This window comes from Drosophila albomicans, chromosome 3 (assembly GCF_009650485.2).
Source record: "Drosophila albomicans strain 15112-1751.03 chromosome 3, ASM965048v2, whole genome shotgun sequence".
Classification (NCBI taxonomy): domain Eukaryota; kingdom Metazoa; phylum Arthropoda; class Insecta; order Diptera; family Drosophilidae; genus Drosophila; species Drosophila albomicans.
In genome coordinates, this window is record NC_047629.2 from 48,163,063 (window position 1) to 48,189,977 (window position 26,915).

Sequence of the window (26,915 nt, forward strand, 5' to 3'; positions counted from 1 at the left end):
AAATTGACTTTGACAATGGGTTGCTTTCCTTTCCTTCTTTCGTCCTGGCTCCTGGCTGGCATAAAAGGAAGCTTGGCAAATCAACAGCAAGGCGAAATATAATAAATAATCTGTGGAAATTTGAGAACCTTTTTCTTTTTTTTGGTACGACAGGGAAAACCTTTAAGTTGTAATTAAATTTTTCGTGCTACAACTTAAGCTGGGTGCAACTCCGCGTGTGGCAGCTGTTGCATAACTGAACTGAGAGGCTACAATCAAGAGTCGCAGCCACTGTTTAGTATGCATTGCATTTTGTGACTCCTCCTTGCAGCTTTGTGCTTGTGGCAGCAGGCAGGCAGGCAGCTTAAGTTTGCCGACAAGCTGCGACTGATTTTATTATGCAGAAAGCGATACACACACAGAGAGGCAGAGAACAACTTTGAGCATCCCTGATTCCCTTACCTTTCCTTTCCTTACCTTCATCATCAGCTGAGCAGATGGACGCGTAATTGGAGCGTAATGTGTTAAGGTGACAGTCACGTGAACTGCGTCTAATTTGCTGCCAGTTTTGCTGCCCCCCACAACTGTTGCATATTGCATGAAGTGATTACATTTTGTTTGCCTTCCACCATAGACAACAACAACTAAGTACCACGACTAGAGAAATACATGTTTCCCAGTTCCCGCAGCGCATGCAAATGATGTCTGGGACTCAAATCAAAGCTCAGAGCAACAGCAGCAGCAGCTTAACTGAAACCTGGTAAATCACTAGGCCAATTGCACTGATTGGATTTGTAATTATTGTGTTTTACTTACAGCAGATTAATTACTCAGCTCAATTCGCAAGATTTGGTTTGATAATTTGATGCTGTGATTGCTAATGTTCAAACACTTTTGTAAATACAAAACTTGAACTAAATAGATGACTTAAATAACATTAAATGGATTTGCTTTTATTCTTAAGATACTATAACATACAACAATTTTATTTAAATACTTTTATATTTAGCATTATGTAGATAAACTTCCTCTACAAATCTTGTGTATTATTCGTTTTGTTATCTCTAAATTAGCTTGTACTCTTTTTGTTCTTCTCCCTAAACATATACACTATGTATTCTAAATATCTCTTCCCACATTCTAATAAATTGTTCTATATATAGAAAACCAGTCGCTTAGACTCTTGTCATGTTATAGAGAACTCATACATAAATTCCTAAATTAAAGTAAAATTAAGTCAGGAAACAAAAAGTTTGGAAAGTTGAAGAATTATTCATGTTGCTTTTAACAAATTCATGTTGCTTTCAAACACATACATTGATGCAAACAAACATACATACATACATATATACATACATACATAACTTAATTTAAAGTTTAAACAAAAAATAAGTGGCTTAGAAAATGAGCACACAATTTCAATCTCTCAATATAAATAGAATGTTTTGTTCAGATTGACTAACATAATTGTCTGAGCTATCAAAAGTCCAAAACATTGAGGATTGACTGCTCCAATTTTATTTATAACATATTATAATTCAATGCAAGAACTTAACTCTAAATTTCAACTGTAACATTGTTAAATCAAACTAAAATATAAATATAAACAAGTAACACAGCATAATATGAGTGTGCTTGACTGTGAGATACCCGTACCCTCTCCTAATTAAAGCAAAACAGTGCGGTATTTTTATTTAAAAATATCAAATTACGGAAAGAAAACTGAATATAACATGTAAATATACCAAATAAATATACCAACAGTGCGATATTGTCATTTAAGTATAACAAATTAATATACCAAAAAAATACTGAAGTATAACAAGATAAAAACAAGACAGTGCGGTATCATCATATCTATATAACAAATTAATATAGCGACAAAATACTGAAATATATATGAAATAAATCAGAGCAGTGCGGTATTATCATTTAAATATACCATTTGAGTATACTAAATAAATAGTCAAATATCAAATATCAATTATATCAAAGTTCCTTGCATTTGAGTTTGTTTTTTAATTTAGCAAACAAACATCAAACGAAGCTTAAAATTCATGAGTAAACTTTAAACTTGGTTTTATTCAAATTACTTGAAATATAGAAAATATTTCCCTCTGAATTGCCTCAATTAGTGCATTTATCTTCATCAAGCAAATTTATTTATTTTTAGTGAATTTATCTTCGTTATTTCAGGTAAATCTATTGTAAATATAATTCTGATGGAATTTTGGCATTTAAAAGCATTTGGCATAGCTGTATTTTTTTTTTTTTACGAACGAGAGTAACTGAAATAATATTTGCATATCTAGGTTTTGAAAATGCAAATTCGCCTTGCAACTTGCAACTTTGCATGTCTCTATTTGATTTTCGGGCCACTCACAATGCCTCCTCCGTATTTGCTGTTCCCATTGATGGGCAGCACAATAAAGCTTCATCTCTACTCAGTTGCATACAATTTCAGGTTTGGTTTTGTTGTTTGTTTGTTTTTTGGGAGATCGAGTTGTTCGGCTGGTCACAGTTGCAATCGGGCAAACATTTTTCCGTTTACCCATCCGCGGATTTTATTGTAAAATTCGTTTCGTTTCGATTTCTGGCATCAATGGATGCCTCAGCCTGCTGCTGTTGGTTTGCTGCTGGTTGCTGGTTTTGCCTTCCAGCAACCATGTCGATGTCGATGCTAAAGCGGAGCTTATTTAGTTAAAATTCCTAACTAAATATTTTACTTTTCTATTAAGCATAACCAAAAGCGTGGCAAGTGCGGAAGCGAGAGAGAGAGAAGGGAGAATGCGACTCGCGTTTCGGTTTTTGTGCCAGCATTTTCAATTTCTACTAATCCAGCCGGCCAAAAATAAAAAAAAGCAAGAGAGAGAAAAGAAAAAGATATCACATTGAATTTGACTACGTTGTTGGAAATGTGAGAGCGTGAAGTGGAGAGGAAAACGGGGGGAACAGAGGGAAGCTGCTGAAGTACTGGAAAAAAAAATGGTATACGCTTTTGCTTTCATTTGGATTTATTTTTTGCCCGTATTTTTGTTTTTTGTTCTTCTTCTCGCTGTTTGTTTGTTTTGCTCGCCACGCGCTGAAAATAAAGTCGGAAATCATACAAAGATAAGGATATATATATATATACATATATAAAAGTTTGTATGTTTAAATGAATATAAACTGAGGGAAGCTGTAGGAGGAATGCCATTGATCAATAACTTTTCTGCACTAATATTTTTATTGGCACAAAACGGATTTTGCCAGAGCTTAACTCGCTTTATTGCACTTCGATTGCCAAGGTGTGTGTGTGTGTGTGTGTGTGTGTGTGTGTGTGTGTGCATTGCTTCCTCCTTCTGCTTCACTCGTTTATCTTGAGCTTTGATTTCGATTTTCATTAGTTCGCCTTAAGCCGCTTAGACCAAGAGAGACAAAGAAGAGCCGGACAATGTGGCGTATGTGTGATAAGTGTGTAATTGCCACGTCATGGTGTGCATTTAGCGTGTTCGTGACTGCTCGTGGACAGTTCTGAGCCGCAAGCCGAAGAAGTGCTGCATCATGCACCACATCAAGCAACGAACCAACATGTTGTAATTGTTTGTATCTTAGGGCCTTGCACACGAAAATTACATTTGACATTGAAATTGAATTGAATTTGAATGGTTTGTTTGCTTGTTTGCCGGGGCATTGAAAATGGACTTAAGAGTTCGTTCGTTCGTTCGTTTGTGTTTGTAGAATGTGGCACGCATTATACGGCAATAACACACAACATTATAATATTGACAGATTTTTAAATTGAGTGCGAAATATTCTTCAGTTAAAACAAACAGACAAACAATAGAGAGACAAACAGGCCAAAGCATAAGCGAAGCAAGATAAATAAGTAGATAAACACAACTGTTGCCGAGCTTCGGACGATGCCGATGCCAACGATGCCTCAGCCTCAGCTGTTTGGTTGATGACCATGGCATTGAAGTGGCCAAAATGCGATTAGAGGTCGCAGCAGCGAGCAATCGAGCAATCGAACATCGAACATGGCGATCGCTTTAATCTCTCTTCAGCTCAATTGCAACAGGTTTGAAGATGCCGCCGTCTCATTGCGGAAGGTGTCGCTAAGTGTGTTTAATGAACCACAAGCAACAACAACAACAACAAGTTCAAACTGAAACTGAAACTGAATGAAAGATTCCGGTTCGATTGCGTTGATGTTCGATGCCGCTGTTTGAGAGTCTGCTGCGCTGCTCTGCTCTGCAATCTCTTTCGCTAATTTTTCATATAAATAGTTTAGGATATTTCAACAGTATCAGCATAACGCAACGCCCTGCAAGACCATCAACAACTTTTTAACCATGGTAAGTGGTAATTTCTTATCTCTAGCTTTTGCTTTTAGTTGTAACTTTGTCTACTCATCAGCAACTACACAACAAATTCCTTGGCCTACTGCTGCTTTTGGTGGCTCTTGCCTCAGTTGATGCTGGCGCATTGCGTCGTCAGCTGCGCGATGTTAGTCATCTGCCGTTGGAGTATTTGCCGCCTGTGGTGTTGCCACCGCTGCCGAGTCGCGAGTACTTGCCACCTGTGGAGCAACATGCGGCTACTCTATCACATGTTCTCCAACCGCCACGTGATTACTTGCCACCAAGCAACGAGTACTTGCCACCAGTTGAGGAAGTAGAAACAACCACTGAAGAGATCGTTCCCAGCACCACCGCAGAGGCAGTTGAAGCACCTGCCACAACCACCACCACCACAGAGCAGCCAACGGAGCAACCAACCACAGAAGCAGCTGTTGAAGCTGAGCCTGAAGTGGCAGCCACTGAGGAGCCCGTTGAAGTGAAGACGCATGAGGATATCGAGCAGGGTTCGGGCGTGTTGCAAGCCGATGGCTATCACTACAGTGCACCCGAGATTATTCCCGATCTTGGCCAGGCTGTGGCTGCTGTTGAAGCTTATCTGCCGCCCCTCGAGGACAACGCTGTTGTGGCTGAAGAGTTGCCGGAGAGCGATGAATCAGCTGCTCTCCTAGATGATGGCTATCATTATCGCTCCATTCGCCGGCTGCGACTTAATTCCAAAACGAATTTTGTTAACCAACTTTTGTTGTTTATTTTTACACACACACAAACATACACACCACATTTGCCACACCACAAAACGCGCACCACAAAACCGCACAAAACACAAAACGCACACAGCTGAAGGCTTGCAATAAAATGGAATTCTCTATAAATACGCGCGACACTCTCGCACATTTGCAACATTTTGCTGTGGCAACAACTCAATTAGATGGCGGAGCTCCGAGCGTGGGGAGTATAACATTTCATTTGATATTGATGACAGGAAATTAGAAAAATGTTTTCATTCTGTTTGCCACACACACGCAGATGACGAAGACAACACACAACACACAACACAACAGCGTGTCCCTCATCCACAGCCACAAATACAGCTTCCTCATCATCATTATTATCATCATCCTCATCAGGCTCATCATCTGGGTTGCCATCATGTCCTTGCGCTGTCGTCCTTCCTCGTGTGTGTGGCTACACAATTGATTTGTCTGTTGTCGCTTACACTTTTCAATCCTTGCGCCTGTCACGACACAAAACGCCAGGCTTCGCTTTTCTCCTTTTCCTTCTCTTTCTCCTTCTCCCTCGATTTCTCCTGCTTCTTGTTGACACAATGTTTCGTCCCTTTTTATTGTTTTCCTTGTTGTTGTTCCTCAGTTCGTATACGTATTTTGATTAGCCAAGTTTGGCATCTCCAGCTAGCCAGCGCTTTTCGCTCAATAATTCAGCAATTTTCCGATTGCTCCATTAATTTTTCAGCTCCTTTTTAATGTTGTTTTAAACTCCCTCTATGGCCACATTTTGTCGCCCAGACCGTGACGACTGTGGCAACTTGGCTCCAGCTACAGCTCCAGGTGGTCAACATTCAAATGCTGATTGATTATGATTCGCTGAGGGTGTAACTATTTTCACTGCTTGGCTTGGTTATTGGCATTAAGTGCAAGCGATGTTGATTGATTACTTGAATGGACTTTGATATAACAAATATGTTATTATATTTCAGCTGCTTGACACAAAATTTATTAAGCACTTAATTTGAATACTTTTTTCTATATTTACATTATAATTTAATTTAATGATAAGTAAAATAAATTTGGGATTCATTTAAATACCTAAGTCTGGTATATTTTGTACTCTATGGTATATTTGGAATGAAGTACTATATCAATATACCAAATACAGCCTTAGGTATATTAATACTTAATTTTACTTACTCACTTCGGGTTTGCTTTCGCTGACATTCTGGTATATTTTCCCCTCCTCTATGGTATATTTCGATTGTAGCACTTCACCGATCTACAAAATATGGGCTTTGGTATATTTTAGTATTTTTGCGGTATATTTTAAGAAAAATAACGCACTGTTTTGCTTTCATTAAAATTTAGTAGCATGTATTTTACAGCCGAGCACACTTCTATATTAATATCAGAATTTAATTTCATTTGTTTAAGGTTAAACAAAAGTTGCTATTGATATTAATGCTACATTGAGATTAACTCATTTGCTTTACATAAGTGAAAATTCATTGTTAATCTCACATTTTTTTCTTTTAGAATACATTTGTTTCATTTAATTTTGTGAAACTTAAAAAGCACTTGCAGTTGATATGATAAGAAAAAGGGAAAGAAATAGAGAGATAAATAGATAGATATAGAGAGAAAAATTAAAATTCATAGCATCATTAATTTAAATACTTTTTGGTATATGAATATCTTAATTTAATTTAATAATAAATAAAATAAATTCGTTTCTAATTTAACTCCTTTTTCCTATATCAGAATTTAGTTTTATTTTTAAATATAAAAATAGCAGTTATAATTGGTATTAATGAAATAGAGACGTCTACTTTATGTAAGCATAAATTCATAATTTATTTGAATGATATTTTCTATATTATTCACATATAATTAAATATATATAAATCAAACTCTAAATAGATCAATATTTACACAGTTTTTTCTAGATGAATACCAGAGTTTAACTTAATTTTTTCCTACATTTCAAGAGCAGTTAAAATTGATATTAATGAGACAGCGACATCAACATAAATTTATCATTAGTTGTTGACTGTTTTTTATATCATGATTTTATTTAATATTTTCTCTAATTGATATTAATGAGTGAGCGACATTTACTCAAAACTTATTTTCATTAATGTCCAACTCAATTGCAGAGCATCTCAATTTTCGCCATACTTCAATCAATGAAGTTTGCTATTTTTATTGGTGCAACACGAGAATAAATTGCCTTTTGTTGCCATCTCTTGAATTATTTATAATTCTCAAATCAAAAACTTTAAAATAATGTCGTCTTCAAGAGAGAGAAAGAGAGAGAGAGAGAGTAAGAAGTTTTTGCCTGTTGCCTACGCAAGTTTTGGCCAAGTTGAAAGCCAGGCAACACGCAACAAGTGGCAACAGTTGCGCCTGCAACAACGCCACCCAAGAAGCAAAGCAAAGTGTTGCGGTTAGCGACCCGTAACCAAAAAAAAAAAAAAAAAAAAAACAAGTAAAAATAAAGCAACAGAACTAAACAAATCGAAAAAAGAATGAGAAGAAAAAGAGGTGTGGAGAAGGAAATGAGGAAATAAGCTTTTACTGCAGCCAAGAGCAGAGGAACTCGTAACTTGCTGCTGCGAAACTCGAAACTGTTTTTCTCTTCTTTTTTTGTTTTTTTTTGTGTGTGGAGGGCAGTGAATTCGGGCCAAAACAAACACCTGTAAACACTGGCAACAGTCGCAACGATTGAACGTTTGCCGCCATTGAAAGTCGCATTCCACATTGAACGTGGAAAAGCTTTCGTCGTAAGCTTTTCTCTGTGTGTTCGTTCAACACTTGACGAAGCGACACAGGAAAAGCGCATAAAAGGCAGTTGCGTCGGAAAATTCAACTCAGTTGCGGTTTCAACGTGGCCAACGGGAAAACATCGAACAGTGAAAGCGTTTAACACGCTTCGTTTTTGCCAAGTGAAAAGCGTTTCGGGGCACATTTGAACACCAACAAAAAAAAAACAAAAAAAAAAGAAAAGGTAGCACCCAAAAACAAATCATTCAAGTGGCAATAGATACAAATGATATTGCCACAAAAAAAATATATGTGTGTAACTGACCAAAACTGCCTGCGGAAGGTGAAAGGTTAAAGCAAAAGTGGGCGGCACGAAGTGAACCGAAAAATGACAAATGATCAAGCAAATTGTTTATTAATTGAGTGCAATCAATTAAACAACTTTTGGAAGAGCCAAAGAACAAAGAAAATTGAATTTCCAAAATTGAGAAATATTTCGAGCAAATAAATAAACATGGCAAGTGCGATTGGAAAAGCGAGATATTGAAAATATTTCAGAATAGTAATGGAAACTTTTATCATTCATAAACATAACTTGTGGGTAAAAGATGAAAATTGAAATCTTCGTAAATTGTAATGAAAACTTTTCGCACTAATAAATATATATTCGGGTAGAAGATGAAAATTAAAACATAAAAAAAATATAATGAAAATGTTTGTAAATTTTAACAAAGCTTTTGAGCAATAATAAATATGTCTTTCGGGAAAAAGATTATAATTAAAAATATTTGAAGTTTTTAATGACAACAGCTATTAATAATTAATATAAATTTCAAAATTTTAGAATTGAAAATTTTTATGAAAATTTTTATTAATAGTAAATAACACTTTCGGATAAAAATGAAATCAAAATATTTCAAAATTGTAATAACAACTTTTATAAAACTCTAAGATAAAACTAAATAAATTTAAAACTAGCAAGAACTATAATAACAAAGAATTTTAAAAGTTTAAGAACTTTAATTTTTAATACAAAATTCCATTTCAAATTCAACAAAAAAGTAATAAATATAACTTAAAGTATTGAATTGTAAATGATTTAAACATTCATAAAGCATTACCTGCCATGAAAGAGCAATAAAAGTAAATAAAAATGTAATAATTACATGAAATTAAGCAAAAATGAATAACTTTTAAATAAAAATGCTATAAAAAAAGTTTAAAGAATGCATAATTTGCTATTAAACGGCAATAAAACGGAATACGCGAAATACAAAATGTGTATAAACAATAATGGGAATGAAATGAATTTTTAAATATAATTTGAACAAATAAGCGTTTCCGTTGTTTGTTTATTGCAAGACGTGCAGAAGTAATGAAAAAAAGATTTTACGCTCAATTAAATTGAAACTTGGAGTTCGGATTCCATTTCGGGGACTTTCACAAAAGCAATTAAAATGCAATTAAATTGTGCAAAATGTTGCATACCAAATCGAATTAAATGTTACATGAAATACACAAATCGCCTCAGTACGAACAACAACAGCAACAAAAACAGCGACAGCAACAGCAATAATAATAAATAAAAAGACTGCAACAACAAAATGATAACAATAATTTATTTTGTGGCTTGCGAAATTCAATACAAATTTTGTTGTATATTTACATTGGCAATAAACTGCATTTACCTTTTACCAGTTTGTTGTGTTGTGTTGACGGCCTTACAAATACACGTTCACATTAACACACACACACACACTCACACACATGCACACATGCTGAGCAGTTTATTAATAAACGTTTTGAGTACAATGCACAGCCACATACATAGAATAGATAATAAAAACGCGTATACGCGCCGTTGGCCGCGGGCTGGTGTGTAAGTCGCTGCGCGTGTGTGTGTGTGTGTCAGTATCAGTGTGTGTGTGTGTGTGTGTGTACTGCACGCTTTTGTATTTATTAATAACAAAGTAATCAGACATTGTAATCTCCTCGCAAAGCGTATTACAGCAGTCATAACAATGGCAACGCCAACTCAACCTACTTCCCGTTCACTCTCTCTTTCACTCTCACTATCTCTCTCTGGCTTATCTGGCTGTCTTCGGCTGCATCCTCTAAGGCCCTGGCGGCATTGTTGCTATTCGCCGCACTTCCGGCTCAAGTGGCAGCAACAACAATTCCAAACAGCAAATTGTTTCACAATTTTTCCTCGTTTTTTTCTTCGTCCACATTTATTTTTTTGTTTTCTTCTACACACTTTTTTTATGTTTTTCTAATTTTGCGCTTCATTTGGCCAAGCCAGCGAATAAGTCAATTCTCATTTGGGTTCTTGTTATACTTTTTTTTTGCATTTTTAATTTAGCTTCGATTTGCGCTGATTTCGCTTTGAAGCCTGCCGCATTGATTGGCTCCAAACAACAGAGAAAGAGAGAGAGAGAGAGTGAAAGTGAGAAGCGAGGAGGCTTTTGATGGGTTTATGGCGTGTTTATGACGCCAACTCTAACGAAAACAATCATTTGTCTGTCTGCAATTTTATGTTATTGCAACAAGCATTTCGTATGCAAATTGCAGCTAGGATTGCAATTTGATGCCAGTCGCCTTCCTTTTTGCTATACGTTATACGTCTCTGTTGTTTGCCCTTTTGAGCTGCGTTGATTGGCTGCAATTTGCGTGGCAGCAGCTGACAGTGGGTCAAACTAATAAGCAACTAATTAATTCGATTTGCGTAATTGCTGCGACAATCAGGTTGGGCGAGAGAATCGCCCCCAAACCAAGCCACGAACAGAACTTCCGACATGGTGACAACGTCCAGCGATGCGTATGATTAATATTTATAGGCCAGAGCTTAAATGGTCGTTGAAATGCGTTTGAATAATTTTTTGTGTTGTTTTTTTTTTTTTTTTGTTTGACATTTCACACGAAAATGCTGTTAAAATACGCGTTAATTTTGCAGCTGGCATTTACAATTTACATTGCAAAATAACTCGCGGAGCAACAATAATAAAAAGCAAGGACAACAACAAAAACTGCAAAAGCCACAAAAAAAAAAGCTGTCAAGCAGAAGAAGCGGCAGCCGCAGCAGCGAAAAACTGAAGCGACAACAGCAACAAATCAGTTTAATTTAAATTTTCCCTTTTCCGTTGTGTTGCGTGCGTGTGTGTGTGTGTGTGGAAAAAGGAAAGTCTTTGCCCGAGAAAAAAAAAGAAAACACTTCGCGCGGCGCCAAACGCGTCACACGAAGTGGGAGATGCGTGATGTGAAGTGAAGGGAACGAAGCGGACACCCCAAAAAGTATTTATTATAATTATTTGAGATATTTTTCATTTAAACGCGCATTTCATTTCGTGCAGCAAAGAAAAACAAATGTAGCAAGGCCGCGCTTCAATCTGTATACACACAATGTACAAATAAATAATCATATCAAAGGCGGACGGACCAAGCGTAAACGAGGATTCACTGTAACAGGTAGGCGCAACAACACATAAATTCTCACTTTACATGCTTCATTTCAGCTGTGTGTGTGGGTCAGTACACTGAACAAAAAAATGTTTGATCTTAGTACTAAGAATTTTCTTCTATGTGTGTTAGGAACATGAAAATCGTGAAGGTGGACAACACATCTTGATTTTAGGGACACTTGATATATGAAGAAACAGCTCTTATTAATAAGAGAAAAAGATATTATGTAGATCCATATACTGATCAAAAAATGTTCTTAAATCAAAACTATGGTCATAGAGCATAGAGCATGAAGAACTTCAAGTTTGAAAACATGACTTGATTTTAAGAACATGTGAAATACGAAAGGAACATTTTTATAAATAAGAGATACAAGATTTTTGTTTTTGTACTAAAAATTGTTGTCTAAAAATGTGCGTAAAGTATATGAAAATCTTGAAGATGAAAAAGTACAAGTTGATTTTAAGGGCATTTGATATAGAAAGAACAAGTTCCATTTAATAAGATTTATCTCTTATTCAGATAAGTCTGTTAAGATAAACAAAATATCACATATTTTGTGGTTTTTCAACCATTTATTATTTTACTATTCTATATTTTAATCAGCGGTGATTGCAATTTGATAAAACGTAGAAGTTATTAAAGAAATACTTTCGTATGGCAAAAAACACATACTGCAATGAGAACTTAGATGCTTTTGATGGTATCTTTAGTATATTTTGATATTCAGTACTATATCAATATACCAAATAAGACTTTCGGTATATTTTAGTATCTTAGCTGCTATGGATGTTATGTTTAGTACTCTATGGTATATTTTATATTTACCAAATATACTATCATGTATATTTTAGTATATTTTCGGTATATTTGTATAATATGGTTTTATTGTAAATGAGCACACTCGATTGTAGATTTTTGACTTGTTTAACCTATGTCTAGTTATTTAGGACGTATTTTAGTATTTGGTGTTTTTTTTTTTGGTCTTATTTTAAGAACACAATTTTCAAGAACATTCTTCACTTTAGAAACTGGTAATTTTTTTTTCAGTGTAAGGGGGCAGAGACAGAGGACGAAGTGGTTTCAGTCGCTTTGGCATTTTGTTTATTCATTAGCTGCAGTTGGCGCCACGGACTAAGCACTTAATTATTTAATTTTGTTGCACGACGCGCTACATGTGGCACTTCCCATTCCTCCCTCCCCCGTCTCGTTTAGTGATGCTCTCTCTCTGTGTTGCTGCGGTTTGCTGTCATCCCTGGTAAATGTCAGTTGTGGCATGCAGGAGTGTGTGTGTGTGTGTGTGTACGTGTGTGCTTCACTCTTGTGGCCAGCTTTGCGTATGCTTAATATGAATTCTATAAATTATTAAGTATACGTAATGAGCTAGTAAATTAGTTTGTGCGCTGCCAAAAAATGCAACCAAACCAGTTTCACTTTTCGCTCAGCGGTTACACAGCAGCTTAGCGGGGGGCGGGGGGCGTGTCTGCGGTCTGTAGCAGCAATTAGTTAAACACAAAGTTTATGTGCTGCGACTGCCATTTTCAGCGCTGGCTTTACATGATTTGTGTCTGTGTTAGGTATTAGGCTACTAAGCCTCGCAAAATATAGCTGTAGCATGTAATATTCTCATACACACACACATGATACATATATGAACATATGTATATACGAGGCCAGGTGTAACTAGTCGAGCAAAAAAGTTTCGCCAACTTGCTGTGCATGAATTGGGATAAAAGTTGGCAAAAGGCGTTTGGCAATTTCATACTTTTCGGCAAAGCTTAAATCAAGTATTTACCCTTCATAAAATTGCCAACAAAAAAAAACAGCACACGGGGTGAAGTATTTGTTCTTTGGCAAAGTTTTATGCCGATCAAACGTGCGTTCAACTGAGGCTGAAGCAAATATGAAAGCAGCTTCTGATTTGCCCACAAAAATCTTTATTAAAACGCTCTAGTTGAAAGTATTTGCCTCTATGCTGACCTACGCTAATTCGATTTTAATCTTTCTTTTTTGTTATATACACTATGTATATAGCTTTGTTATTTACTCGAAAGTGAATGTCAAGATTATAATTAATCGTATAGAAAAATACTATTCGTCAGAGTCAAGAGAGGGTCTAAGGTTATGTTCCCTGCAGTAAATTTGATGATATGATAATAGGTGTGCTTGGATGGTTCATTAATTGCCAATATTTTACGGCTCACATGTCGGTCGATTGAATAAAATATATATTTACAGCTTTGGACAACTGATTAATATAATTTATATACCCGCTACACAATGGCTAGAAAGGTATTATAGCTTAGTACCTGCCGGAAATGTATGTAACAGACATATATTCTCTTCTATATTCTTCAATCTGTATAATTGAGTATATGTTGGTATATTAATTTAGTATATATTTAGAATAATACCGCACTGTTTTTGAGGTTGTTTTAAATAATTAGCCTTAAAATATGCATCTCTTTTATACTTCTTTCGGTATCATTTAGTATTTTTTAAATAGTAATACCGCACTGTTTTGATTATTTTTGAAAATAGGTAGCGGTAAAATAAGCATCTCCTATATTCACTCATATATTCTTCCTTCGATATAATTTAAAAAGTATATATATATTTTTTTTGATTATAAATTTAGTATAGTTAGTATACTAATTTAGTGTAGAAAGCTTTAGTCCTTTAATACTTAAAGTGAGAGAGTCTTATATGCGTGATGTATGCGACAAAGTGTGGATTTTCATTACACTTAGATAAGGGACATAAAAAGACGAATATAGAATAGTAAATAGAGAATTATATATACGTAATACATTCCACATCAAGTGATAATCATTTCATAAGCTGCGACAGAAGTCTTCACACTGCAGTTTGCTTTGAACAGTTGTCGCAGCATCAACTAATTGTGAACTGATAACAGAGTGTCACATTTGCAACAAAGTGACGCTATCTCAAAATGCAAAAGTCATACGTGATCGTTGCTCTTTATACCCGCTACCCATAGGGTAGAAGGGTATTATAACTTTGTGCCGGCAGGAAATGTATGTAACAGGTAGAAGGAGGCATCTCCGACCCTATAAAGTATATATATTCTTGATCAGCGTCAACAGCCGAGACGATATAGCCATGTCCGTTTGTCCGTCTGTCCGTCCGTCCGTCCGTCCGTCCGTCCGTCCGTATGAACACCTAGATCTCGGAGACTATAAGAGATAGAGCTATAATTTTTTTTCGACAGCATTTGTTATGTTTGCACGCAGATCAAGTTTGTTTCAAATTTTTGCCACGCCCACTTCCGCCCCCGCAAATCAAAAAAATCGAATAACAAGCGTAATTTTAAAGCTAGAGTTGCGAATTTTGGTATATATAATAATAACTATAGTAGTTATGATTCCTGAAAATTTGGTTGCGATCAGATAAAAATTGTGGAAGTTATTAAAGAAATACTTTTGTATGGGCAAAAACTCCTACTTACTAGGGGTCTGAGTTGCTTTGGCCGACAATCTGGTACATTGTGCCGTGTATGGTATATTTTGAATACGGTACTATATCGATATACCACATATACCATTTGGTATATTTTTAGTATTTTTTTAGTATTTTCGGTATATTTTGAAAATGATACCGCAATATTTTGCCTTTATTTAAAATGGGTAGCGGGTATCTCACAGTCGAGCACACTCGACTGTAACTTTCTTACTTGTTTTGTATTGCTGTGGAGCACATCCGAAGCTGTTCAGATTGATCGTTGCGAATTGGTTTTAAAGATGCATAAACTCCCGACAGGATTTGGCTCGATGGTGTTTCATTGTGAAAGAAACGAGCGACTTTCAAACTCATGTGATTAGTGAGCCAAACAAACATGGTGTGCGAGATTTTGGTTTATTTCAATTTAGCAATGAATACTGGTGTCAAGATGGAAAAGTGTATACGAAAAATCACTGTAAAGTGAGCTGCGAAAAGTTGATCTCAGACAACATAGAATATAGCATTCAATGTGCGTTACGAGTTAAGGAATTATCTGGCTGGGAACCTTGGAAACATCTTGGAGAATTCCGCAATCAAATCAACATTGATGTCTGCTTGGAAGAGATGGATGCAAATGCCACGGCAACTGTGGCGCCAATTCAGCTGCAGACTGGAGCTTTTGGTCAACATTACTATGAAAAAGTCTTTGATTTCGGTGTTAAATAATACAAATAAAAATGAGACTGGTTAATCAATCTGGTAATCTGGTATAAATGAACTAATCGAGTGCCTAGAGCATTCGCATTTTTTAATCCCCATTTGAAATTATTTTCGGAGATGAATACGCCAAATCTCTTAGATATCTTATCGATGAATAAACTAAGTTGGATAATAGAAATTTGGTGATAGAAATTTAATAAAAACAAAAAAAAAAAAAACAAGTAAGAAAGTTACAGTCGAGTGTGCTCGACTGTGAGATACCCGCTACCCATTTTTAATAAGGGCAAAATATTGTGGTATTATTTTCAAAATATACCGAAAATACTAAAAAATACTAAAAAAAATATACCAAATGGTATGTTTGGTATACCGATGCAGCACACCATTCAAGATATACCATAGACGGCACAATGTACCAGATTGTCGGCCAAAGCAACTAAGACGCCTAGTAAGTAGGTGTTTTTGCCCATACAAAAGTATTTCTTTAATAACTTCCACAATTTTTATCTGATCGCAACCAAACTCAGAACTCATAACTACTATAGTAATTATAGTATATACCAAAATTCGCAACTCTAGCTTCAAAATTACGCTTGCTATACGATTTTTTTGATTTGCGGGGGCGGAAGTGGGCGTGGCAAAAATTTGAAACAAACTTGATCTGCGTGCAAACATAACAAATGCTGTCGAGAAAAAATTATAGCTCTATCTCTTATAGTCTCTGAGATCTAGGTGTTCATACGGACAGACGGACAGACACACAGACGGACAGACACACAGACGGACAGACACACAGACGGACAGACGGACATGGCTATATCGTCTCGGCTGTTGACGCTGATCAAGAATATATATACTTTATAGGGTCGGAGATGCCTCCTTCTACCTGTTACATACATTTCCTGCCAGCACAAAGTTATAATACCCTTCTACCCTATGGGTAGCGGGTATAAAAATACAAATTTATATGGCATTTCAAATGAAATCTATATAATCAATGAATAAATCAAGCCGATGAAAAATATTCTCAGAAATATTAATATTTAATCCCCATTCGACATTATTTTTGAAAACGAATAATTCAAATTTTAATGAAACATTAAATCAAATCGCTTAGCTACCTAGTCAACAAGTAATATTTTCTTATAGAATTTGAATAAACAAATAAAATCAATTGAAATAAGACCTTACATGAAATCTCATAGATAACAAATCAATATATAGACAAAGCATTCTTTATTGGCCATCTCACATTATTTTCCGATATAAATAGTCCAAATTTAAATGAGACATTAAATCTCTTAATCAATGTATCTAATCAATAAGTAAAATAAGTCGTTGGCTAAAGTTTGCTGATATAATTTAAATAAATAAATACATATTCATCAAATTAAAATAAGATTTTTAATCAAATCTTTTAGATAACTAATCACTGAATACACAAAGTCATTGGCAAACATTCGCTGGTATAATTTAACTAAACAAATGCCTAAAATACTCGCATTATTTAATCCCCAATCTCACATTATTTGTTCACCTGCAAACTGTTCACTTTTTCAGGCAAATCAATAAATGTTCTCTATCTAATCTGTGGCTAATTTGGTGGAACATGTCACTAATTACGATTAGCCGCTGTTGTTGTCGTTGCCGTGTGGCATGTCGATTGTTGCAACAGCAACACAGCAATTAGTCAATGATAACAAATTCAATTGAAATGCCATATTTCGAAATACTAAAATAAGTAATCGAATATGTGAAGCATGATCAGCTTTAAAAGGCAACCAAATCCAATCAGCTGTTGAGTGCGTTAATTTATTCATGAAATTTAGCCTGACCAGCGGCAACAACAACAACAACAACAATAGCAACGACAACTTGGCTTTGCCTCATTAGCCATGTTCTGGCTCATTTGGCACACAGAACACGCACAAAATGAACAGTCCGTTTTTTTTCCTACGACTTTCACTTTCACTTACACATACAGTTACACACAATTCCAATCTGTTTCTTTTGCGCTTTTGTCTAATCCCAGACAGCGTCTTAATTCCCGTGGCCTGCCTTTGACATGTGGTTGGTCAGCTGTGTGAGTTTGAAGCAGCCTGTGGCTAAAAACGAAATGTCCTTGAACTTCTGACAATATGCGCGTGGCGTTGACTGCAGGCCAAAATCTGTGTGGTTGGTTGCAACAGCTGCAACAGCAACAACAGCGGCAGACTTCATAAAAATCGTGGCTGAAAATTAAACAAAATCGAGAAATGCGAAAATAAAAATCGTAAAATTCGAAAATGTTGTTTGTTTATTCTGAGGTTTCTCGGCATTAAAACTAGGCAAAACTGTTCCGGGTGTCTAAAGAGTGAGTCAGTCACTCGGTCAGTCACTTGGTCAGTCAGTCAGTTTGGGTTGAAAAGTGCTGAAATTGGCAAAACAAAAATCAATGAAGCGTCTGCTTTGACTGCCTTCAACTTGGACACAGAGATTCGTAGGGGAATTGTTGAACTGGCTGCATGCCAAATCAGCACTTGACATGGTCATGCCCTCAGTTTTGCAGTTCGCAATTTGCACTTTGCAGTTGCATTTTCAGTGTCCTGTCGAGGACACAATGAGGCACACTCATTGACAGCCGCCGTGTGTGCACTTAAGTGCGGGTGCAAGCAAATGAGGTGAGAGACAAGAAACGAGAGATGAGATGAGAGTTGGGGAAAAAATAACATCTGCAAGAGAGTTGTGCATAATTTTAATTAAATTGCCATTTGCTGGTGTGTGTTTATGTTGCTGCCACTCGCAGCAAGCTTAACTTTAATATGCAGTTGCAACTGGCAGCCATATGCAGATTGCCACCAAAGCGGTTTGGGTCCTCTAGCTAGTACATAGTAGTTGTGCATTGTGCTCCGCATATGGAACGCATAAAGGATAATGGACTTAGGGCAAACAAAAGCCAAGGCAATGGCAACCAATGCAACCAACAGGCAAAAACAATGCTAAAAACCTAAACCAGCGTCCAGAGAGACTCGGCGACAGAGACAGAGAGAATGAGAGCGGAGCTCAGACACAGCCACAACAAACAAGCAAACAAACAAACAGTACCAACGAAACAATGGAAAGGCAATTGTAGGGAAAATTAATGATGCACCTGTAGATACCCTGCATAAGAATGCATTTCATTACATGTCATATCTTAGCACTCTCAAAAACTGTTCACTTCTAACAAAGAATAGTAAGAAGAGTTCTTTAGCATATTTCACTAAGTCTTTAAGAACAGCATATAAAATAAATAAGTATTAACAACACAGCAAAGAAACACCGCTTGTTTTGCTATGCTTTCTTCTATTATCAAATGGTTTCAACTTTTCAAGAATTATAGTTAATTAACTTATCAACAGAACAACAAATTAAATAATTTATTTGAGGCTCTTAAAATGCGTAGTTAGCTTTATGAATAGTGTAAATTTTATTTAGTTATTACCATTTGTCACCAAGTGTTGAAGAAGTTACGCATATGCTCAACTACTAGAGCTAATTAAATCCTTTTTTTTTCTTAGATATCGAATCAATGAATAAAATGAACCGTAAAGAAAACGAAGATTTGCATCATGCATAAATTAGAATAGAAAATTCAGACCTTTGAAATAAGAGTATTGAACAGTTTTACCCGTCAAAGAAAATATAAAAATTGTAAATGCTATTATTAGCCCAAATATTGTATATTTGTATGATGTTCATAATTGCTAATTACATTGAAAATACAAACAAATTTGTAATAGAAATTAATAATCAACATACTCCATTGAATGATATAACTTCCATAAATAAAATCCTTAATAAACAAAATAAAGCTAAATTCAAGTCTATTTTTGTTTGACTCTTTATTTATTTGCTGACTTAGTGGAATAACGAAATTGTCTTCATATGTCTGTTTAACAGAGGAATAAGACTTATTGAGACATTGAAATATAGGCTCATTGACTTCCGCTCGAGAGCTCATGTTACATAGTAAATAAAGAAATCTAAAAGTGTGGGGCAAAAACAAAAAGACAAATTTCTAGAATAACTTTAACATTAATTTCGGCATTTAACAGCAAGTGAAAATGTGTATTATCTTTATTATCAAATTCCGCATTTAACAGCAAGAGTAAAAGTGTAAATTCATGTTAGTCTAGAAGTCTTGCTTACTTTTTAAAAAGATATTGTATATTTCTATGATGTCAATCTAGAAATCTTGCTCAGTTTTTAATGAAAATTTTACTTATATTTTGATATAGTTTCTCTTGTTGTTAAAAGTGTAAATTGATGTTGAATTCAGTTTAGTAATGTTGCTTATGAAATCAGTCTAAAAATGTTGCTTTTTTAATAATTTTCTATTGCTGTTTATTGTGGAATTGAATATTAAAGTTTTTCTGGAAATTGTACTTATACATTTTTATAGAGTTTATCTTGCTCGTGAATGTGAAAGTGTATTCTATTAACGATATGTTAGAATTTGTTCATATACACCAACTTATACTTGAATGTTCAACTGATAAATTGGCAGAACAATTGATGTTATTCTATATACTTGTATTTTCATTTCATTTCAAGCACTCATCAATAGTAAAAATTCAAGACCACCTTTGTTTCTCTTTCCTTTCTCGAGTTTAAAGTACTTGCACTTAAAGCCCTGCTGTGCTATTTATAATGTCTGCAGGGTACAAGCGGTAAGAAATGCTGCTGGTTTTTTACACAATGCATTCATAAGCACAACAATGCAGCAGCTATAGCTGGTAGCTGGTAGCTGGTAGCTGGTTGCTGGTTGCTGGCAGTTGGTAGGAGACCAAGTCCGAGTCAGGTGAGGTTAACTTTGCCTTACGGCTCCAAGCTATGAACAACAGCAGCAGCAGAATGCAGCTACTGCGGCTGTTTCTTTTCCTCTCCTCTCTCTGTCTTTGCCCCGATTACTAAGGCTGCAGCTGCAGGTTGGATAAACGTCTGGGGGGCTGTTTGCGCCGCTTGTTTGTCATTGGCTTGGTTAACTTGATCATGTCACAAATTAGTAAGTCATCCTCAGCAGCCTCGGCAACTCTTCATTGCAGTCAGTCTCGCCTTTAAGCTGCTTAAGCTAAACTTCGTATCTGTTAGATTGCCCTGCCATTTGCATTTCATAAGTCTCATAAATGACGGCGAGCCTCCTTCTCCTTCTTCTCCACCTCCTTCTCCTCCATCATCGTCTCGTCAGTCTGTGCGATGTGTTTACCTTTTTTATGGCTTGGCATTTTCATTCATATCACACTCGATACTCACTCAAATTTAGTCTGGCAAATTTTGTTATCTTTGCTCGCATCTCTTGCCTTGATTTGTTTTAACAAATTTATAAGTTAAACAAAATGTTGCTGCTGCTTCTGTTGCTGTTGCTGCTCGTCTGTTATTCCTATTAATTATGAATGTTGTTGTTATTTTTGCATTGTTTTCTTAGCCAGGTTTTCCCGCTCTCTCTGCTCTTTTCATATTTCATCCCTTTTGTTTCATGCTGGGAATTTAATTTCATAAATCGCTCTGGTATTTCGAATATCCTCAGCTAGCCAAACATAGAAATACTTCTATTTGAATTCGTATATTTTTTGTTGTTGTTGCTGCTGTGGTCGGGGCAAACTGTGGTCAGTAACCTTGATGCTCAACTCAAAAAGAGAAAACAAAGTATACATTTAAATAGCACACAATGTAAACTATTCCCTTTGATTGCAGGCAAAGCATTTTATTTATACTGCTAGCAAGCACATTTTGCTCGATTATGAGCATTGTATCTCAATCACAAAACAAACATAGAGTCGAGAGCTTTGTGTTGTGTATCCATATCTGTGCGTTATAATTTAATTACTGTTGATGTTGTAAATCAAAATAAGTCAGAATGTGGTTGCCTCAAGCGATCGACTAAAAAATATACTCTAACTAGAGTTTAGGAACCTAAAAAGAAATACAAAATTTTGTATGTTTCGTGGCTTTCATTTAAAAATAATATTTTGATATAATAGTTAACTTTCATTATCAAAATGGAGTATAGAAAAGTTAAAACTATACTGTGTTGATTAGTGGAACTGTAAAGTATATTCAAATGTTAAAGAGCAGTTGCTCTTGTTTATACATATTTGCTCAACACGAATTTTTGTATAGGCAATAACAACTGCGGTATTTGTGATTCCTATGAGTTTGATGGCGATTGGATAAAAATTTCTTTAACACATATATCTGTATGGCAAATTACGCCTACGATATACTAAGTATGGCTCTCGATATATTTCAGTACTTTTTATATTTTATTAAAATGATATATTTTAAGAATTCTATGGTATATTTTGAAAGTAGTACCTCAATGATATACCAAACGCTGTAGGTATATTTTAGTATTTTTGTGGTATATTATTTGACATATTTATAATAGTATATTTTGAATGTAGTACTTCATCTATATACCAAATATGGCTTTTAGTATTTCTGTGGTATATTGTTTGGTTTTTTTTTGCTTATAGTCTATTTTGATATTTATTTATTTATTATTTTTATTTATATTCGTACTTTGATTAGTGTGTTAGTTAGTAATATTTAAGAATTACGAATTGCGACAAAATGTCGAAGAACAAATTCGAACGTTGATTAAAAATATGTATACTTTATCTAAGGTGTCTGAGATCATAAAGATTATGCACAGCTCTGCGAGGGAGACTGCAATACGTTGTTAGACGAAAGTCTAAAGCACAGCTGGCGTTTTATAGTTCAATAAATTGCAGTGCGTTTTGTTATCAGCGCTGTGTTGAAAAGCCTTGAGTAGCTGAAGTTGTAAATAAGTAAAGTTTTGATGCTCGAAATAAGCTTTGGCTTTTATCTAGCTCGAGTAATAAAATGCCAGACTTACGCTGTCAAGCCGAGGCTGTAAAGTTGAGTCAGCTCTGCTAATGAGAGAGAGAGCTAATAAATGATAATATACAATTTTATTATGAATTGAGTAAATATTTTATAGCAGCAGCCTCAGTACTTCTCTGTGTGTGTGTGTGAGTGTGTGTGTGTGTGTACATAAATGTCAAAACAATACAATTGCTTGCAAACTTTAGACAGACGCACACGCATTCGCACATTCGTAGTAGGAACAATAAAACTCAAATATTTATTTGACTAGATTGCATACATTGGCCCAACCCAACGCTGTAAACATAGAGAGAGAGAGTTCTTCTTTTAAGTGGGCGCACTATGCGTATGAGTAATAAGTTTTGTATTTTCCTGTAAACAGTGTAGCACACAGCTGCTGTAGCGATTTGGCTCGCTGCTCAAAGCTTTTACGCTAACACAGTGCACATCGCGCATACGTCCCGTGGGACGATGTGCATTATAAGCATGTTCGATGATAGATGGCTATGCTGGGAGGTAGTCACTGGGTATTCACTGCCAAGGGCGCTTTGCCAAACATATGAATTAATTTCCATTACAAATTCGCTGTGGCAACGGCAGCAACAGCGGCAACACCTTTGCGTCAATGAAATGCAAACAAATGCTGTAGTAGGAGAAGGGAAAAAGCCAGCCAAATAGCAAATACCAAACCAAACACAAAGATGACGGCGCGTAAACAAGGCCAACACATGGCAGCATAAATATATCGGGCAACAACTGCTAAAAATATATGTTCTCTCTCATTTTGTATATATAGAATTTGCGGAAGAGTTGAGTGCGAGTTGAGTTCTTTTCTCACTGTTGTTGCTAAATGCCAGCAGCTGTTTTAGCCCAGTTAATGAATGAATATGCATGAGCAATGACTGTTGCCTCTTGGCTATGTGTGTGAGAGTGAGAAGCGCGTTGAAGGGGTGTCTTTTGGCTGCTTACAAATGTCGCTGCTGGTGGTCGATGATGGCTTCGGTTTGCTGATGACTCGTCATCGTTCTCGCTGGCCTCATTAATTTCTGCTGCTGCTGCTGTTTGGCTGTTTGGCTGCTTATCAAATTTGTTTTGTTGTTATTAATTTTTGGCGTTCTGTCGAAGCCTGACATCAAGTTGTTTTGCTGCCATTGTTTCGCCGCAATGTTTACCAGCCCATTAGCGCCATTAATCTAATGAATTGCCATCGAACTGTAATGGCTCACACACTAGCGAAGCCCTGCCTCCTCTTTCTCTCTCTCTCTGACATTGATTAACAAGTCGTCTATGCATTCCGACACCTTCAGTTTAAATTCTTGAATCTTAGTCCGCTTTTGCACAGTCGTTTGGTTAATTAAATCAGTTGGCTGATTTCGTGATTGTAGCTGCCTTTTGGGGGCTTACACTGAGATTATGCTAAAAAGCTGACAGCTGATTTTGATGCCGCCCTCTTAATGTTAAAGCAAACATTTCTTTGGCATAAATCAACTAACAAATAGGCAGGCAACAACTATGGACTATGGACTATGGACTAGGCTAGGCAGCTCTTAACTTGGCTTAAATACAGCCACTTTAAGCTCTCCCAATTTATTTTCAGCTGCTCTCGTGCTCACTTTGAGCCAAGTTTTGTGCGGCAGTCGTGCGTGCATTTTCTTGGCTTTCACCTGCTCATACTCGTACAAAAAAATACTTGCTGTGGGAGAAGTTCACATGCAGCAGCAGCAGCCCCAAACAGCAGCAACAGTCAGAAGTTCTAGTGGGGAAAGCAAAAACTCGTTTGCATATTTCATTTGACAAAAATTTAATATTTCCCTCAAGTTGCATTCGACTCGCAGCACTCAACACTCGGTACTCGGTTTAATTTTCATTGACAGCTTTTCCCATTTAAATCAAAAAGCACAAAAATTGTTCTTTTGGGGGAGCGAACCATATAACATACATAGAGTACATATAAATTTCCATAAGACCTTGGCCAAGCTTAAGTGCGCAGCGTTATATACTTTTTATACCCGCTATCCATAGGGTAGAAGGGTATTATTACTTTGTGCCTCTAAGAAATGTATGTAACAGGTAGGAAGCAGGGATCTCCGACCTTATAAAGAATGTAAGAATATAGTCATGTCTGTCTGTCTGTCCATCCGTATGAACACTTAGATCTCAGAAACTATACGTAATAGATCAATAATTTTCTTCGACAACACCCGAATCAAATATGTTTCAAATTTTTGCGTCCCCCACAAATCGATAAAAATCTAATAACAATCGTAATTTTGAAGCTAGAGTCGAGTAGGGAAAATAATACATATAGTATTTAAGATTCCTGAAAATTTTTGGCAACCAAAAACCAGATAAAAATTGTAAAAGCTATTTAAGATATACTTTCGTACGGGTCTTAGTTGCTTTGGCCAATAACATGGTATATTTTGCACTCTTTGGTATATTTTTAATTAAGTACTACATATATCAAACTATCAAATAAAGCCCTAGGCATATGATATTAGGGTTTTTTATTTTATTTACTCTATGGTATATTTTAAATGTAATAGTAAATCAATATACCGAATATGCATTTTATTTGGTATAATTGATATACCAAATAAAACTTTCGGTTAATTCTAGTATTTTGTTGATACATTAATTTGGTAAATTTTAGAATGTCCTAAAAATGGATGGCAGTATATTTGGTATATAATATAATATTTTAAGAGTAATACTGAAGTGTTTTTCATTTGTTCAAAATGTGTAGCGGGTATCTCAAAGTCGAACACACTCGACTGCTGCTTTCTTACTTGTTTTTGTTGCTGAATTTTCATACTCAAATTCCAAATTTTTTTATTCGCAATCGTATTTATGCCTTTTGACTGCTATTAGTTTATATTATAAACTAATATCAGAGACGCAATTCTCGTAGCACTTTCAACTTTTAATTGGATAAATACATCGCGGTTGTGCTTAAATTTTCCACTCAACGAGTGGGCCACACACCACACACACACACCACACACACACACACACACACACCGCACACGCACTTTTTGCCTGGCATTCCGTTTTGGGTTTTGCCGCTTGCCATTTTCCCGCGTGACTAATCTTCAATTTCGCATCGCAAGTATTTTCTTAGACAACTCCACTCTCTCTCTTTCCTTTCGTCTGTTCCATATACTTCCCCTACTTACTGCTGACAATTGTAATATAATATCACCTGCTCAACATGACGTGCTGCTGCTCTTCTTTGCCACTTTTCGATTTTTCGATTTTCCCATTCAATTTTCACTTGTGTGTTGTTGTTATTTTTTTTCTTCTGTTTTGTACTGGCAACAAAACAATTTGTTTATAGCGCGATGTTTTTGACATATTTATGCCGGCGGCCGGCACTTGTGCGCCCCCCTTCACCCCCTCGTGTGGCCCACCGCTCAAAAAAAAAAAGAGGAGCTAAAACAAGAGCAAAATGAAAGCAACGCCCTGACCGTGCCACCTTTTGCCGCCCTTATTTTGGCCTCTTCCAACTTGGCCTTAAGACTTAGGAGCCAGCAAAAAACCCCAAAAAACTTCTTTTGCCTTTGTTTGCTGCTTGGTGTGCTTAGTGTTAATGTTGCTGTTGTTGTCTGTGGCACAGTTTACTGTTATGCGCTGCACAGAAGTTGAACGTGTTATGCGAAAAGTTCGTAGACTTCTTTTTATACCCGTCTGCACGCTGCTGCAATCGGGTCTTAGTTGTTGGTATATTCTGTACTCTATAGTATAATTTGTGTGTAATACATAGTATATGGATATATCAAGTATATCATTTGGTATATTTCAATGTTTTTGGTATATTTAATGCCTTTATGGCAAATGGGTCGCACGGATGCAGTTTGATCTTAGTTTCTTTGGTTAACAATCTGGTATATTGTATACTGTTTGGTATATTGTGAGTGTAATAGTAAATCCATACACCAAATTTACTTTTAATTTGATATAATTGCAATGCAATAGTATAAATATATACGAAATATAACTTTCGCCAAATTTGAGACTAGCCTGTCAGTATATTAATTCGCTTTATTTTAATAAGAATGCCGCCATGTATTTACATTGACTGAAAATGGGCAGCTTTTATATTCAGTATTAATTTCGTACATTTTAATAATAATAACACATTGTCTTGATTTTATTAAGAACAGTTAGCGAGTATTTCACAGTCGAGCACACTCAACTGTAGTTTTCTTACTTATTTTTTTGTAACTTCAGCTTTGCTTAGGCAACAGTTGGCCCTAGTCAAAAGTTCTGGATTAACCAAATGAAATATGCTTGCTGAAATGGCATTTGCTTGCTGGCCAGTGTGTACACACCTAAATGTATAGCGTTGGCTAATTAAATGTTATACATCTATCAATTTCGATCTGCGGCAAAAAGTTTAAATTGATTTATTATACGAGCGTATATGGCTATAGATAATGCCTGTTAGGTTATACACAATTTCAGCTGGCTTAGCCTAAAATCTCCCCACACCCTTCCACTCCCCCACTCCTGCTTCTTCCCCCAATCGTTTTTGTGCTATTTGAACTCGCTTGAAAAGCTATTTGCTTTGTTGTTACTTTTAAAGCTGTTG

At 35.9% G+C, this 26,915-nt stretch overlaps 2 protein-coding genes across 5 annotated transcripts in view; both read left to right on the forward strand.

The window, feature by feature from the left end:
* Window positions 1–4,209: 4,209 nt before the first annotated feature.
* Window positions 4,210–5,178, forward strand: LOC117572067 (syndecan-3). The gene is made up of 2 exons (XM_034254647.2): window positions 4,210–4,316; window positions 4,378–5,178. The coding sequence occupies exons 1-2, from the start codon at window positions 4,314–4,316 to the stop codon at window positions 5,161–5,163; spliced, it is 789 nt and encodes a 262-aa protein (XP_034110538.2). The 5' UTR covers window positions 4,210–4,313; the 3' UTR covers window positions 5,164–5,178.
* Window positions 5,179–7,935: 2,757 nt separating this feature from the next.
* LOC117571640 (adenylate cyclase type 6) overlaps window positions 7,936–26,915 on the forward strand; it is a 47,719-nt gene continuing 28,739 nt past the window's right edge. For 2 of the 4 annotated variants that reach the window (XR_007954865.1, XM_034253869.2), the window contains exons 1-2: window positions 10,996–11,104; window positions 11,164–11,278. The gene's annotated coding sequence lies outside the window, so the exon portion shown is untranslated. Of the gene's footprint in view, window positions 8,058–10,994; window positions 11,105–11,163; window positions 11,279–26,915 lie in introns of those variants that run through there. The other 2 variants (XM_034253868.2, XM_052004500.1) reach the window with 2 other exon arrangements.